This window comes from Heloderma suspectum, chromosome W (assembly GCF_057233095.1).
Source record: "Heloderma suspectum isolate Gila_16-S chromosome W, 16-S_ref, whole genome shotgun sequence".
Classification (NCBI taxonomy): Eukaryota; Metazoa; Chordata; class Lepidosauria; order Squamata; family Helodermatidae; genus Heloderma; species Heloderma suspectum.
In genome coordinates, this window is record NC_139475.1 from 47,978,627 (window position 1) to 47,995,695 (window position 17,069).

General features: G+C 50.7%; 1 protein-coding gene across 5 annotated transcripts in view; it reads right to left on the reverse strand.

The window, feature by feature from the left end:
• The window catches only part of LOC146333993 (serine/threonine-protein kinase STK11-like), an 83,012-nt gene that overhangs the window by 19,091 nt on the left and 46,852 nt on the right, over nt 1–17,069 (reverse strand). For 2 of the 5 annotated variants that reach the window (XM_084825202.1, XM_084825204.1), the window contains 2 exons: nt 15,338–15,395; nt 5,594–5,793 (listed from right to left, as the gene is read on the reverse strand). In XM_084825202.1, coding sequence (XP_084681328.1) covers nt 5,594–5,793; nt 15,338–15,395 — 258 coding nt within the window. Of the gene's footprint in view, nt 1–1,458; nt 4,181–5,593; nt 5,794–15,337; nt 15,396–17,069 lie in introns of those variants that run through there. The other 3 variants (XR_014786426.1, XM_084825203.1, XR_014786427.1) reach the window with 3 other exon arrangements.

A 17,069-nucleotide genomic window follows, 5' to 3' on the forward strand; every position in this document is an offset into this window, starting at 1 on the left:
CTCTCCTTCCTGAAAAAGCGCTTTGTTTCTGGGGAGGGAGGGTCGGAGGGGAGGCTTGGTGACGGCTCCCTTTTTACCAGTCAGATTTCAAGGGCCTCTGCTCTCATTTGGGACAGGAAGAAAAGCTCTCAGCCGTGGTGGCTTTTGAGACGTGTCAAAGCCTCGAGGCCAGAAAAGGGGGCCCTGAGGGCGGGAAAGACAATGGGAGCCTCACTTTTTATTCCCACTGGGGCACAATTCGCCAGTTACTTGCAGGAAGATCTTCAAGCTAATATGGGGGGGGGTCAATCCTGCCCCCTTTGCCTCTGGCCCCGCCCATCACTGGAATGTGGTTTCCGAGTGCTTCTCTAAAATGGAATTCAGCCCACGGGCTGAAAGAGGTTCTGCACCCCTGCTCTGTATCCTTCTGAATGTGTGATGCCCAGAACTGGGCACAGGGCTCCATGCGTGACCTGTGGATTCTCCTCGTGAATCCACCTAAGTAGCTTCAGATCACTGGTTCCATCCAGGCCCAGTACTTCCTTCTCTAACCAGCAGAATCTCCCCAAAGGTTAAGATAGAGGGTTCCCTCCCCAACCACAGTCCTACTTGCAGAGTCTCTGAACTGGAGAACCAAGTGTTGTAGAGGCCAGGAATGTTTCCTAGCTGTTCTCAGTCGGATTGCAAATGGGGATTCTAAGCCTTTTGTTACCTAATCCAAGCTACTGGAAGGGGGTGAGCTATTATCGTCTAATATAAAATTCCACAGCCAGTGCTCTCTGGGAACTCTTTGATAGATAACTGATCTACTCTAAGCTGAACTGCAAAACCTCTAGAATGAGAGCTGAGCTTTTAAAAAAAGGAAAAGGGGGGGGGGAACTATTTTATTTTGCTGTTCACACCAACGCTGTGTACTAGGGTCATGGGAGGTTCCAAAGAACCGCTTTGCTCAAAACCTTAATGCAACAAAAACGGGGGCACAGTAAAAGGATGCGCACAGCTGTGTGGGCGGGGCTGTGGGATGCTTAAGAGCTCACGTTCTCTGGGAGAGATGTCGGAACAGGCACTCAAGAGGGCCAGAGCGATGATCCGCCATCTTCCCGTAATTGCACATCAAGCCCACCGACTGACAGCTCTCGACGGGCCCCGAAATGGAGACTGTTTGAAGCAGCAGCAGATAATAATGGGAGCGATTAAACACTTGCAGTAATTATCTGGCTGGCCCACGGAGGGGGCTGATATTCCCTTCCACACACACCCCGCCCCCAGCGCACGCTCCTGTAGCACATGGGAGATGCACGCCACAGGCACACAAAATGCGGTGGTGGCTGTTCGAGGGAATACAGACTTCCCGGACCTGGTGCGCTACAGATGTGCTGGGCTGCAACTCCATCATCCCCAGCCACTTTGCTGGCTGGGGATGATGGAGTTGCAGCCCAGCACATCTGTAGTACACCAGGTGCAGGGAGGCTGCAGGAATATGCTATTTGCTACCCTACTTCCTCTCTCCTTCACCCGAAACGTCTTACAACACTGACCAGAGCAGAAGCCGGATGCAACCGGTGGGCACATCCCACCATTGCTTTGGGCGCAAACCCACCCTATCCCATAGCCTGCCATGCACTCGAGTGACGTCACTTCTGGGATACAGAGGACTTGTCCTGGAGTGAGAGGAGGCGAAACAGGGAGCAAACAGCTGCCGGCAAAAAAACCAGCCCTCATGTGTTCCCTTTCCTCTGGTTCATACAGCTGGGGAAGGAATTCCCCATAAATGGGGTCGGGGAGGGGGAGTGCGATGCAGAGGGTGTGGGGTGGGGAGGTGGGATTGAAGCAGTGGAACAGCAGCCACAGTTCCCTGGCTCTTCCTCAGGGAAGATGAACTACAGAGCCATTTGGGGGCTCTTTAAATAGGAAGGGGGGGAACAAAGAACACTAGCTTACGGCTACTCACACACACAAAACCATACATTAACTAGGTTTGCCTTCAGCGTTTCTGAGTTCAGCTGTCTTTTCCCCACCTTCGACACCCCTTCCCTCTTCCTCCGGCTTGTGCAGGGCCTTTTAAGAGCAGCCTGACACAGCAGGAGTGAGCAATTCCCGCACCAGGTCTCCATTTCTGAGAAGAGCTTTGCGGGTTCAAATCCGAGCGAGGGCAGGTTCCTCTTAAAACACAAAGGAGGAGGAGGGTTGCAGGGAGGAAACCATAGTCAGGAACGGCCAGACAGCCGCCCGGGTAAGGGAAACCCCGATGCAGAAGGGCTGTGTTTGAAGTGCCAAGGGGCTCAGCATTGCTGAAACAAACGTCTGATGCAAGCGTGCCAAGAAGGTGGCGGAGGGGCTTGGCACTGCATGGGCGGCCCAAACAGGGCCTGGATCCCCCAATCTGCAACAGGGCCTTTGGAGCACCAATCCCCCTGGCAGCACCAGCCCCCAAATGTGAAAAAGGGGTCAAATTTAGCTTGTTTGCAAGCTGCAGATATCGTTTTTTAATTTTTTCTTGGTTTCCTGCAACTGTGCGGCCTATGGGAGGGATCCGGGGGGGGGGGGGGATGGCCATAGGCCTCCCATGGTTGCCCAACTCCTGCCCTATCTATGGTTTAAGACAGAGCAGGGAACCTGGGGCCCTCTGGATTTTGTTGGACTCCAACTCCTATCTGGGTGGATGGGAGTTGTAGTCAGAGTTCATCTGGGAGGGCTGCAAGTTCCCCAGCCCTGGTAACGATGTCACATAACAGAGGAGACATTCTGATTCTCAACAGACATAAGCCACGCATGGTTTGATGCCAATGATGCTTCTCCCCCCAGGGCTGGCAAAGCCAGAACTGTTCTAGCTGGAAGGGGAATGGGTATCTCTCTCTTCTGGTCATCTAAATTAAGCTTCTCGTTCCTTCCTTCCTTGGCACTGGTTGTCAGGGCTCCTTCTCCAAACAGTTAAGCCAGTATTCTTTCCTGATCTGTGCTGTCCTCCTCTCTAAGCCCTGCCTCGCTTTCACCTGAGAAGACGCAACAGGGGAGCAAATTAGGAGGAGCACGGGAGCGGTGGGAGAGAAGGCAGGGAAATGCAGTGGACGTAAATCGTATGCAGAGGGAGGGTGCTTAAGTCGGCTGTCAGGGCCAGGTTCCAAAAGGCTGAACAGCAGAAGGGTCACTGCCGCCTCCTCCTCCAATACCAGGCTGATGGACGCAGTTTAGTGTGATGTGGATCTGAACCAACGCTATCAGCTGTGCCCTCCAGAGGTGTTGGACTACAACTCCCATCATGCCCAGCCATGTCTGGGAAGGCTGCCATATATTGCTGCCGACACAGGTCAACATCTTTAACAGCCCCAAACACACTTTAAAAAAAATCTACATTTAAGATTATTTTTAAACGATGCCTTTTCTAGATTCCCTCGATAGAGACGTGTCTCAAAACACAGCACAAATAATATACTGGTACAGCTGTTTTGTTTGGGGCTTTTAAAGCTTTCTTTAGATCCTCTTTTGTTGGCCTACAAACCAAGAGGCAGGACTGAAAGTATGCTGGCCATTCCAAGGGAGCACAGGACAGGGTATCAAGAGCAGAATCCAGCTCCCCCAGAACCACAGCTTTTTTGGAAGGGGGGGGGGGTTTACTAAGAGCACGTTCCTAGTCCCTATGACCACAAAGCCCATGGGTCAACTGAAACCTCAGGAGAAAGAAGAGACTGCTGAATGAAAGGTCATTTCTCAACCTGTTTTATTCTGTGAGCCACCCCAAGAACTTTTTGTTATAGGGTAGCAGATGAATAAGCGGTTAGGGAAGATGTGGTGTGGTGTTCCTGCTCTCCATGCACTTCTCTGCGACTAGGAAAAAAAGCATTATGCAAAACCGCAAAAGTGGCAGCTTCCAATAACCTAAACATTTACGTTTTAAAAAAAAAAAAGGACTGAAATTGGCAAAAGCTATACAAAACCTTGGGGGTGGGGGGAGGGAGACAGATGTACATGTTTGCCCGATTTAACGGTTCTTGGCATAGATCTGGCTTGTCCTGGGTGCCGATTTTTATTTTTTAAGCACAGAATACCCACAAGGTCTGATCGTAGGCCAACTGGGAACCCTTGAGATGTATCAGCCTAGGACTCCCATCATCCCCAGCTGGGGCTCATTTGCAGAGAAGCTTCGGAAAGGTCTGGTTCTGTCCATCTCTTGCCATCTCCCTGGCATGCACTCCTCTCGCTCCTGCGGCAGGCACGAAGACGACATTGAAAACCCTTGAGCCATCGGCTATTTTTTTGCTTTTGGAGTCACAAACCCTCCCGCCCTCTCCCTGCGCGTGTGCACGTGCTCTTCCCCAAACTCACCTGCCCCCCGCATGTATACACCACTGCAAAGAACCTCAGATGCTATCAGAAAACTGGGTGGGGAGTGGCAGCTATGCTCAATGGGACAGAAAAATAACCTTAAGGGGTGAAGCAAAACCTCTCCTGAATTTAGCACGATGGATGCTCAGCCCACTCTGAGGGCGGCTATTTGAAAGCTGTGGGGGAGGGGCAGGAGGAGATGGGGGTCCTCCAGAGGCCATCTAGTCCAAACCCCAGCTTGAGGCAGGAAATTCAGAGTTACGTAAGAACATCAGAAGAGCCCTGCTGGATCAGGCCAAGGGTCCATCTAGTCTAGCATTCTGTCCACACAGCGGCCAGCCAGCTGTCGGCCAGGAACCCACATGCAGGGCATGAGCACAACAGCACCCTCCCGCCCATGTTCCCCAGCAACCTGTGTACACAAGCTCACTGCCTCTGGTACTGGAGGTAGCACAGAGCCATCAGGACTAGTAGCCATCAATAGCCTTCTCCTCTTCCATGAATTTGTCCAACCCCTTTTTAAAGCCCTCCAAATTGGTGACCATCATGACATCCTGTGGTAGCGAGTTCCATAGTTTAACTCCGCACTGTGTGAAGTCCTTCCTTTTGTCTGTCTGGAACCTCCCACCAATCAGCTTCATGGGGTGACCCTGGGTTCTAGTATTTTGAGAGAGGGAGAAAAATGGCTCCCTCTCCACACCAGGCATAATTTCGTAGACTCTCCCCTGACCCTCCTTTTTTCCAGGCTCAACAATCCCAGCTGTTGTCACCTTCTCTCATAGGGGAGATGCTCCAGCCCCTTGATCATCTGAGTTGCCCTCTTCTGCAGGTAGAGCATTCTCAGCAGGCAGCTGTGTAACCTCTGCTAACCTAAGCCCACCCACCCTAATAAGTAACCAGTTCCATTTTCAAACTGCTCTTCCTGTCAAGATACCACCTCCCAACATTCAACCAAGATCCAACCTCCTGCATTTTAAGCCCTGCGCTCCCCAGTCCTGCCTTCTGTGCTCCCAGTTTCCCTAAGCTGCTATCCTCTTGTCTGTCAGCATCCACAGACACAAAGAGGCACAGATCCTTCAGATCCTCACCCAGGCCAAAAAACATTCCCCTTTGACTGGCTCAACGCCACAGCTGTGGGCTCACACAGCACCCCTACAACAGATGGTCCAAGTTCTTCCTCCGAGGGCCCCTCCCCTCTGACACAGCAAACTGGCTCAGCTAACTGGCCTGCTCTTGACATGCCACAACCCCCCCTGCCCCACTCTTTTTGGACTACCCCCCGCGCCCTTACCAGGCACTGTGAAGTACTGAGTGTAGATGACCTTGTCCTCCAAGTAGTCGTCTTTTAAGTCATCCTCATCCTCCTCGTTGTAGCTGTGGAGATCTTCTAGGTATGGCACCACTGTCATGCTCCTCCATCGGTCTTTCGTCTCGGGGCTGGGAGGAATGGGGACCACGGGCTTGGACTGAGCGTGCTTTTTCCGAAACCAGCTACAAAGGGAAACAAAGGGGAGACGGTACATCCTCTGGGCAGGAAGGGTCTTCTCTGTGGGCCCACAGTGGTTTGTGTGTTTATGCGTCTGCAGCACTTTCGCACTGCTCTTCAGCCAAAAAGGGCTCCCAGAGTGGCCTGCAAAGATTAGTAATGGAACAATTCCCAGCCCTCAGGCTTGCAATCAGGAAGACATGGCACAAAAGGAAAAGGGGATCAGGAGGGAGGAGAGAAAACGCTAAACTCCGGCACCAATTTTTGATATCTTTGTAGCTATTCCTTCGCTGCCGCTAGGTTGGTCTTACCCTTGCCATGGCATTCTTCCTGCAAGGCTGTGGGGACAGGCTCCCAGGGGCCCTTGGTTCACCTCCCCTGCCCCTGAAGAGCCTCCAATTCTTCTACTGTTTCCCCACAGAGAGCATGAGTTCTGTCGTGGGTCTCTGGGCTTGACTGCCTCTCGACAGGGCCTGGGCCGGTACCAAGGCCTCTGGATCTCGGAGCAGCACGTTCCTGAGCGCTGTTCCTTCCGTGGAGTGTGCCATGGCCCTTATTTTGCCCTGTATGTTAATCACCTTGCCCAGATCAGACAGGAGGTCTGCCTGTCTGGGCGAGCCCTGCTCCCGTATGTGAGCCCCAAGTGTGGGGGACAAGGAAGCCAGCTTCCACCTTTCACACCCGCTCCCCCTCCGGACCTCTCTCTCTCTCTCAGCCCTCTCTTCCTCTGACAAAGCTGTTCTTCTCAGGGCCACGGAGGGGAAAGAAACTTAATCCCGCACCCACCCCAGGCTGCTCCATCTCAGTGGAACTGGAGGCCAACTATAACGCCACCCTCTGCCTGGCTCTGGTTCTCTTGCCATCTGCCACGGGGGACGAAGCAGAGGCCTTGATCATGCCAGCTTTCCCATTGTCTTGGACCAGGTCAGCCTCTCAGGGAAGCTGGAAGCACATACACACCCCGCCCTTTTATAGCTGCAAAACCCAGTTTCTAACACTGCTCTGGCCATTTGGTGTTTGCCTGGGAGGGTGAAGGATTTCCTAGAAATAATGGCCATTAACACTTGGGTCTTACGGTTCTGATCCGCCTGCTGTAAGAATTCACTGAACTTTTGCTCCTGGTCCATCTCTAGCTGGGATTGTTTTGCTTTTTAAACTCTGTATTTTGTGGCCATTTGAAGCCTGCTGACATCAGCGTTTCCCCAACCTGCTGGGTATGATGGGAGCTGCAGGTCAACCCCTCTGGAGGGAGCCAGGCTGGGAAAAGACGGTTTTATAGCTTGAATGGTAGGAGCCACACAATTTGGGGCATGGCCATAGCTCAGAGGCAAGGCCCTTGCTTTGCATGCAGAAGGTCCTGGGTTCGATCCCCAGTGTCTACAAGTAGGGCTGGGGAAAACTCCTGCCTGAAACCCCGGAGAGCAGCTGCTGCCGGTCAGTGCCAACAATACTGGGCTGGATGGACCCATGGTCTGACTCGGTAGAAGGCAGCTTCCCATGTACCTCACTTGACACTCCACTAAAGCTGAGTGACTGGTGCCTCACCAAGAATAATGAGGGCAGGAACTATATGTATGTATGTGTACACCCCCCCCGATGGGCTACTATTTTACAGAGTAATACAGATGAGGTCCCTGCCCTGTAGCGTGTCCAAGCCACATTCATTTCATCATACTTAAAATGAAAGGATAGAAATACACAAAACCAGGCCCTTGGTCCATCCAGCCCAGTATTGTCAGCACTGACTGGCAGCAGCAGCTCTCCAAGGTTTCAGGCAGGAGTTTTCCCCAGCTCTACCTGTACACACCAGGGATCGAGCCCAGGACCTTCTGCATGCAAAGCAGGGGCTCTACTACTGAGCTATGGTGTCTCCCTCAGAAAACCACCTCTGTCGATGTTTTGCAAGAGGTAAATCATGTTTTTAAACTTGGGAGATTGATTTTTAAACCAATCAGTTTATATTAAAAAAAAAGAGAGAGAAAGTTATCTACTGACTGCCTCGAATGGCTTCTATCCCAGGATTGGCACAAACTGGGGGGGAAAAACAGAACGTGATTTTTTTTTTTTAAAGGAGCATGGTGATACGTGCAGGTGGCTAAAACGCAGGAGTCCATGTTCTGCTCTATTTTAAAACTGGTCTCCCTCTCCCCCCACTCTTCGCCCTACTTATCGAAGGAGTAAAAATAGGTTTGGATAATAGCGGAAACCTGCAGAGCAATATTGATTCTAGCCCTCGGGGAGATTATATTCAAACATTTGCATATGCAACCATGCTGGCGAGGATGAGAAGGAAAAGGCAAGGGAGGGAGGGAGGGAGGGAGAGAACAAGACTGTCATTCAGAGCAAGTAAACAAAGCAGAGCAGAGATGGTTTCTCTCCTCTATTTAGGCAGTCTTCCCTAACCTGCAGATGTGTTGGGAGAGCATGATGGGAATTGTAGTCCAACACATTTGCAGAGTGCCAGGTTGGAGAAGGCTGTTTTAGGAGAATGGGGGAACATCTAAACCACAGAATCAGTTTTTCAGAAATATACCCCGAACTGTATAGATGCACGGCCAAGTCAAAGCAAGCTCTGGGACTCTCCAAGTTGATCTCCCCTTTCAGCACTTTTGGGAGGTTAATAAAAAGAGGAAGGAAAGGGTGGCAAGCACCCTGAGGCTGCCTGAGCCCAAATCCTGACTTGACAGCTTGATAACAGAAGTGCTGGACTAGGAAGCCTCTAAAGTTATGAAGATGACGCTTGGAGAAATACTTTGCCTTTTCTAACTGCCCTGATCTCTGCGCATGCTGCATCTCCACCACCCTGAAGACAGCCCGCCAGGTGGGCCAGAACAGTCTGCATGTTGCTAGACAAGGAAGCAGCAGAGCAGGCGAGGGGGTCCTGCCCAGCCCGAGCACATCAACAGAGTTCAGAGGAAACGGCCTCATACCAAGTTGGACCCTTGGTCTGCCTAGCCCAGCACAGTTGAGACCGACTGGCAGGAATGGCTCTCCGGGGTTTCAGGCAAGGGTTTTCCCAGCCCTCCCTGGAGATGCCAGGGATCGAACTTGGGACCTTCGGCCTGCAAAGAAGGGGCTCGACCACTGAGTCAGGTCCCACTCCCCTCCCCCAGTTCAGGGAGGAAGCAAACTGGAACGGCAGCCCTCACTTTTGCATGCACCTTAACCATCCGAAAAAGCACCCGACAGCAAGTACAATGTGATCAATACCCTCAAAACAGCAGCGCCCCTGTCAATGCTTCCTGCTTCACAGCTCACACTCTGTCACCAGCTGCGCAGGGCTGAATCCCAGGCTGGAGCGCCTCGCCCCCTTCCTCTTGCTCTGCTCCGTATCACCTAGGGCAAACGGGCCAGTGCGCGCGCATGACTGGAGGCGTTAAAACGATGGGCCTTCTCGACAGGCAGGGCTGCCTGGATTGGTGGGAGAGGGCCCCACAGCCGCTGCTGTGCCTCGCAGCCCACCCTGAGCACTGCCACAGCCAAGGCCTCGAAGCCAAATGCAGACAGGAAAGCCAGATCCCAGCCCTGCTGCCCCTGGGAACTTTCAGCATGCTCAAGAGCCCTGGCACAGGGGGCTTTGCAGCTGCAAAGCCTGCTCTCCACAGGCCCCGGGATCCTCCTTAGCACTGCCAGGGCACCAAAACAGGGTCTGTGTATCAGCACCTGTTTTAACATCTGCCAATCTAGCAGTTCGAAAGCAAGAAATTGCAAGTAGATAAATAGGTACCCCCCTTCATGGATCACTGCCTTGTTGTGGCGAAGGGGCTTGCGTAACTCAGTGAAGCCATAAGCTATGCCGTGCAGGGCCACCCAAGACGGACAGGTCATGGCAGAGAGTTCTGACAAAATGTGGTCCACTGGAGAAGGAAATGGCAACCCACTCCAGGATTCCTGCCAAGAAAACCCCATGGAACGTATCACAAGGCTAAAAGGTATGACGCCGGAAGATGAGCCCCTCAGGTCGGAAGGTGTCCAATATGCTACTGGGGAAGAGCAGAGGGTATTTCCAAGTAGCGCCAGAAAGAGTGAAGTGGCTGGGTCAAACCCGAAAGGACACTCAGCTGTGGATGTGTCTGGTGGTGAAAAGAAAATCCGATGCTGTAAAGAACAATATTGTTTAGGAACCTGGAATGTCAGATCAATGAATCAAGGTAAGCTGGAGGTGGTCAAACATGAGATGGCAAGATTGAACGTCGACATCTTGGGAATCAGCGAACTAAAATGGACAGGCATGGGCGAATTTAATTCAGGTGACCATCATATCTACTATTGTGGGCAAGAATCCCTTAGAAGAAATGGAGTAGCGCTCATAGTCAACAAAAGGGTGGGAAAAGCAGTACTGGGGTACAATCTTAAAAATGATAGAATGATCTCAGTACGAATCCAAGGCAAACCATTCAACATCACAGTAATTCAAGTCTATGCCCCAACCACTGAGGCCGAAGAAGCTGAGGTTGATCGGTTCTATGAAGACCTACAACACCTTCTAGAACGAACACCAAAAAAAGATGTCCTCTTCATCATAGGGGATTGGAATGCTAAAGTAGGAAGTCAAGAAATCACCGGGATAACAGGCAAGCATGGCCTTGGTGTACAAAATGAAGCAGGACAAAAGCTAATAGAGTTTTGCCAAGAGAACATGCTGATCATAGCAAACACTCTTTTCCAACAGCACAAGAGGCGACTCTACACATGGACATCACCAGATGGTCAGTATCGAAATCAGATTGATTATGTCCTTTGCAGCCAAAGATGGAGAAGCTACATACAGTCAGTCAAAACAAGACCTGGAGCTGACTGTGGCTCAGGTCATGAGCTGCTTCTTGCAAAATTTCGGCTTAAATTGAAGAACGTAGGGAAAACCACTAAACCATTCAGGTATGACCTAAATCATATCCCTGATGAATATACAGTGGAGGTGAGGAATAGATTTCAGGGATTAGACCTGATAGACAGAGTGCCTGAGGAACTATGGACGGAGGTCCGTAACATTGTTCAGGAGGCAGCAACGAAATCCATCCCAAAGAAAAAGAAATGCAAGAAAGCCAAGTGGCTGTCTGATGAGGCTTTACAAGGAGCTCACGAAAGAAGGGAAGCGAAAAGCAAGGGAGAAAGGGGAAGATATATCCAACTGAATGCAGAGTTCCACAGAATAGCAAGGAGAGACAAGAAGGCCTTCTTAAATGAACAATGCAAAGAAATCGAGGAAAACAACAGAATGGGAAAGACTAGAGATATCTTCAAGAAAATCGGAGATCTCAAGGGAACATTTTGTGCAAAGACGGGCATGATAAAGGACAAAGAAGGCAGGGACCTAACAGAAGCAGATGAGATTAAGAAGAGGTGGGAAGAATACACAGAAGAACTATACAGGAAAGATCTGAATGTCCCTGATAGCCATGATAGTGTGGTCACTGAACTTGAGCCGGACATCCTCGAGAGTGAAGTCAAGTGGGCCTTAGGAAGCATTAGTAACAACAAAGCTAGCGGAGATGACAGTCTTCCAGCTGAGCTATTTAAAATCTTAAAAGATGATGCTGTTAAAGTGCTGCATTCAATATGCCAACAAATCTGGAACACTCAACAGTGGCCACAAGACTGGAAAAGGTCAGTTTACATTCCAATTCCAAAGAAGGGCAATGCCAAAGAGTGTTCAAACTACTGCACAATTGCGCTCATTTCACATGCCAGCAAGGTGATGCTCAAAATCCTACAAGCTAGGCTTCAGCAGTATGCGAACCGAGAACTACCGGAAGTACAAGCTGGGTTTCGAAGAGGCAGAGGAACTAGAGATCAAATCGCCAACATTCGCTGCATCATGGAGAAAGCAAGAGAATTCCAGAAAAACGTCTATTTCTGCTTCATTGACTACGCTAAAGCCTTTGATTGTGTGGATCACAACAAACTGTGGCAAATTCTTAAAGTGATGAGAGTACCAGACCACCTTACCTGTCTCCTGAGAAACCTGTACGAGGGCCAAGAAGCAACAGTAAGAACCAGAGATGGAACAACTGATTGGTTCAAAATTGGGAAAGGAGTACGACAAGGCTGCATATTGTCGCCCTGCTTATTTAACTTATATGCAGAGTACATCATGAGAAATGCCGGGTTGGATGAATCAGAGGTCGGAATTAAGATTGCTGGGAGAATTATCAACAACCTCCGATATGCAGACGATACCACCCTAATGGCAGAAAGCGAAGAGGATCTCAAGAGCCTCTTGTTGAGGGTGAAAGAGGAGAGTGTAAAAGCTGGTTTGAAACTCAACATTAAAAAAACGAAGATCATGGCATGTGGCCCCCTCACTTCCTGGCATATAGAAGGGGAAGAAATGGAAGCAGTGACAGATTTTACTTTCTTGGGCTCCAAGATCACCGCAGACGGTGACTGTAGCCATGAAATTAAAAGACGCTTGCTCCTTGGGAGGAAAGCTATGGCAAACCTAGACAGCATAGTAAGAAGCAGAGACATCACCTTGCTGACAAAGGTCCGTCTAATCAAAGCTATGGTTTTCCCAGTAGTAATGTATGGCTGTGAGAGCTGGACTATAAGGAAGGCTGAGCGCTGAAGAATTGATGCTTTCGAACTGTGGTGCTGAAGAAGACTCTTACGAGTCCCCTGGACTGCAAGGAGGTCAAATCAGTCAATCCTAAAGGAAATCAACCCTGAGTGCTCATTGGAAGGACAGATACCGAAGCTGAAGCTCAAATATTTTGGCCACCTAATGCGAAGAGAAAACTCCCTGGAAAAGACCCTGATGCTGGGAAAGACTGAAGGCAAAAGGAGAAGGGGACAGCAGAGGATGAGATGGCTAGATAGCATCACGGATGCAATGAATATGAACTTGAGCATGCTCCGGGAGAGAGCGCAGGACAGGAAGGCCTGGCGTGCTATGGTCCATGGGGTCACCAAGAGTCGGACACGACTGAACGACTGAACAACAACAACAACAAAATAGGTACCGCCTTGGCGGGAAAGGTAACAGCGTTCCGTGCACCTCGGTGTTCAGTCATGCCGGCCACATGACCACGGAAGCGTCTTCGGACAACGCTGGCTCTTCGGCTTAGAAACGGGGATGAGCACCACACCCTAGAGTCGGACACGACTGGTTGGGGACATCTTTACCTTTACCTTTTTAACCCGTGCATGCTACTCCCCTGGGGGAGGTAGCCAGTTCGCCATCTCCGAGGAAGTAAGGTGAGGGCCAGCAGCTCGGGGGCTCTTCCTGCCAAGACCTTCCTGCACCCAGGTGTTCCAAATTCCGGACCAAGGAAGGCTGAAGCCTGCAACCCACCTACCTCGCAGGGGCTGATCTCACTTAAGGCTGATCTCGCTTTGCACTGTTTATTCAGGCATTGCTAGACATCGCAGGAGTAAGGGGAAACCCCAACCACTACCCATCTTGCCCAGTTGCCCCTGTCACCTTTGCCATTTCAGCAGGCATCACCTGTGCTTTGCCAAGTGATGCCTCATCTGGAGTACTGTGTCCAGTTCTGGGCACCACACTTTAAGAAGGATGCAGACAAGCTGGAGAGGGTTCAAAGGAGGGCAACAAAGATGATCAGGGGACTGGAAACAAAGCCCTATGAAGAGAGACTGAAAGAACTGGGCATGTTTAGCCTTGAGAAGAGAAGACTGAGGGGAGATATGATAGCGCTCTTCAAGTACTTGAAAGGTTGTCACAGAGAAGAAGGCCAGGATCTCTTCTTGATCATCCCAGAGTGCAGGACACGGAATAATGGGCTCAAGTTACAGGAAGCCAGATTCCGACTGAACATCAGGAAAAACTTCCTGAGTGTCAGAGCAATACGGCAATGGAACCAATTACCTGGGGAGGTGGTGGGCTCTCCCACACTGGAGGCCTTCAAGACGAGGCTGGACAGCCATTTGTCAGGGATGCTCTGACTTGGATTCCTGCATTGAGCAGGGGGTTGGACTCGATGGCCTTGTAGGCCCCTTCCAACCCTACTATTCTATGATTCTATGATTCTAAGTGTATCTGCACAGCCGTAAAGGCCAGAATTATTATTTTTTCAGAGTGTGGAAGTGAAGGTTCAGGAAGCGCATTCTGCATCCCTTCAGAATCTTGGTCTGCATGGACAATCCAGAGCAGTGCTCTGTTCCAATGGGGGGGGGGTTTGCACCCTTCTCTTCCGCCTCACTGCTGCCCACTTTCCTGCTTCTCCCTCTGGGCCCAATCAGCACAGAAGGCCAGAGGAGTGTGCTGGGCAAACAGGGGATGCTTCTCAACCTCCTCCCTGCTTGGAGAGAGCAGATGAACCGGCAGTAACTACAAGGAGGAAGAGGAGAAGGGCCAGGGGACCCTGGGGGTCAGCAGTGGGTCCAAGAGAGTGCCCGACAATGCCGGACTTCCCCCCACCCCCCAAGACCAGCCCTGGCCCTGAGTATGTTCCCCGTTTCTCCTGCCGGCACGACCTTTCCTTGGGTGCTGGTGAAATAGAGAGCGCGCCAGGGTACAGCTGGAGGTACCTCCAGGGCAAGGAGAAGAGAAAGAGAGAGAAGAGGGTGAATGTAACAGGGTTTGAGCGCTCCACCAGACAAGCTGGAGTCTACCGCTCTCATCTTGCAAGTGAAGCACCGGGCAAAGTGTGGCTGAGCCACATCCCTCCAAGTAACTCTGGGCCAGTGGGGACTTAAAACCCCCAAAAAGTAGGCTGGAAGGCCCTATTAAGAGGGGATGCATGTCCTTTGCAAGCGCTCAAACTCTGCGCTGAACAGACAGCACAGAGAACAGCCTGCATCAGTGCAGTCTCTGGAGACGGCTCTTCATTTTCAGCTGGGTTAGCTCGCCACAAATGCTCATGGCCCTACGTGGGCGGAGAAACCAGGAAACTGAGCGAGGGCAGCAGGGCGAATACGCCCCTCAGAACTGCAGAGGGGCGGGGAAGGAGCCTCTCAGTGCAGAGGTAATCTACCTCTTGAAAGCCAGGTGCCAGTGGACAGCGGTCGGGCGGGGGGAAATCATGTGCTTTGCATACAGAAGGTCCCAGCAGGTTCAGTCCCTGGCATCTCCAGATTAAAAACGGAAGCAGGGCCAGGCACCAAGGTGATGGGAAAGACATTTGCCCAAGGCCTGCTGCCAGGAAACCAGACTTCCCCAACCTTGTGCCCTCCATATGTTTTGGACTTCAACTCCCATAAGCCCCGGCCAACATGGTCAACAGCCAGGAATGCTGAGAGTTGTAGGCCAAAGTTTTGCAGCCCTGGGATACAGAGTTCTGACCCTACTAGGACTGCTGGGAAATTCCACAGCCGCTGTGGCTTTGATTACAATAATGCAACATTTTCTTCTGTTTAAGGGTGAGATGTTAACTGACCTCACTGTCTGTTATCGATTGAGCAGGACCGGGAAGGCACCCCAAAGGCTTTCAGAACTGAAACTGCACAGGACGCACATTTTAAAAATAAAAATAGGCTTACTCATCACCCCATGTCCTTTGCTCCCTCCCAGTAAGTAAGAGAGGAGGAATTAACATGCGCGCTTAGTCATAAAACACAAACGAACGAAACCAAGAAACAAGCACTCACTTGTGATGTCGTATCTGTTGTATTGAAAATCTCTTGGCTGGGTCATATTCAAGCATTCCTGGAAGGAAAGAAAGGGGAGGGGCATATAAATTAGGGACTAAACCACAGCCAGACCCTTCCCCAATCCCTCCCATGTAGTGCAAGAAAGAGTGGGGTGGTAGCTCATCTCCAAAGCTTAGGGGATTGAGGGCACAATTGTACGCACATTTAGACAGAAAAAAAATGACTAAATGCTGGGGAAAGCTGGGACCTGTAGGACCTTTTTCATGTCTATACGTGCACAGGAATTCCACCCTTCATGCACAGAGTTCTGGATACAATTCCACAAAACGCACAGTTTGGAAAGGATCTCATATATGCAATGCAGGGTGGGGGGGAGCAGAAGGGGCTGTGCTTAAGAAGTTCTCTGCTCACGTTTTAAACTAGAGCTTCTCCCCAAGGATAGGTTTGGACATCTAGAAATTGGGGGGGGGGAGCAGAGGAGCCAGGAAGTCCCAAGGTTTTGCTCTTCCTGATCCACTGACCCTTTTGGGTCACATCTGAAATATGAGCACGCGCAAGCTGTCCCAGATCAAAAGCTTTCTGTGTTTCAGCCTGTCTCCGAACAACAACAAAAAACCCCTTGTGCTCGGCTTTCACACATGCATGCAGACACATGCGCACTCACTTCCACCTTTGGTTATTATCCTTATAATTTGTTCCTCCTCCTCTTCTAACTTAAAATACAATTCGGCTGCCTATTGTTAATCGCTTTTATTATATTCATTTTTTAATTGGTAGAGCTGTTTTCATTTATGTTCATTTTTATTTACGTTCATATTTGTTTTTATTTGTTTATAATTGCTTTCATCAAGCATTACATTTATATTCTGACTTTGTCCCCTCTGGCGGGGAATCCAAGGCAGCGTACGTGATCCCTCTCCTCCTCTTCATTTCATCCTCACAACAACCCTGTGAGGTGGGTCAGGCGAAGAGTCAGGCTAAGTCACCTGGTGAGCTTCATGGCCAAGTGAGGACCTTCAGCGTGGTGGCCCCCTTCCTGTGGAACTCCCTGCCTTTGGAGGGCAGGGAAGTGCCAACATTGTGTGGCTTCCAGCACCTCTTGAAGATGCTGTTCTTTCGAGAGGCCTTCCTTGCACGACCAGCCGCAGTTAATTAAATTTGGCCCTCTTGGGAGTTGTCTTTAAAAAAAAATGTTTTAACTCTTCTAACCTGGTGTCTTAGTCTTTTAACCTGTTGTTGACCGCTCCGAAACCTTCTGATATGGAACGGGATATAAATATTGTAAATAAATAAATAAATAAAAACCCGGATCTCCCAAGTCCAAGTCCAACGCTCTAACCACCAGGGGAGATCAGAAGGCTGAGGAAGAGAGTTAGAGGCCTGCCCTCTCCCTTACACCTGCTGTGGGACACCTCCCCACAGGGGGATGAGGTGGGCAGACCCCTCCCTCAGGGGGCCACAGGGGTGCCCCATGGCAGGATCCGTGCCTAGGGGTACTAGCCAGCCTGGCTTCACTCAGCTGGGGCAGGCACAATAGCTTCAGCTCTGACAGGTGCATAACTCTGCTTGAAGGCTTTGCTGTATCTAACAAAGGGCTATTCCACCTGTGCAAAGCTCGGTCCATTCACTAGTAATTAAGGGTGGCCAACCGAAATTGAGTCAGCTTCGTCTCAGCTGCTCTTTCTCTCTCACCCCCCCCACCCCCTCGCCCACCTCATTTAGGAGCAAA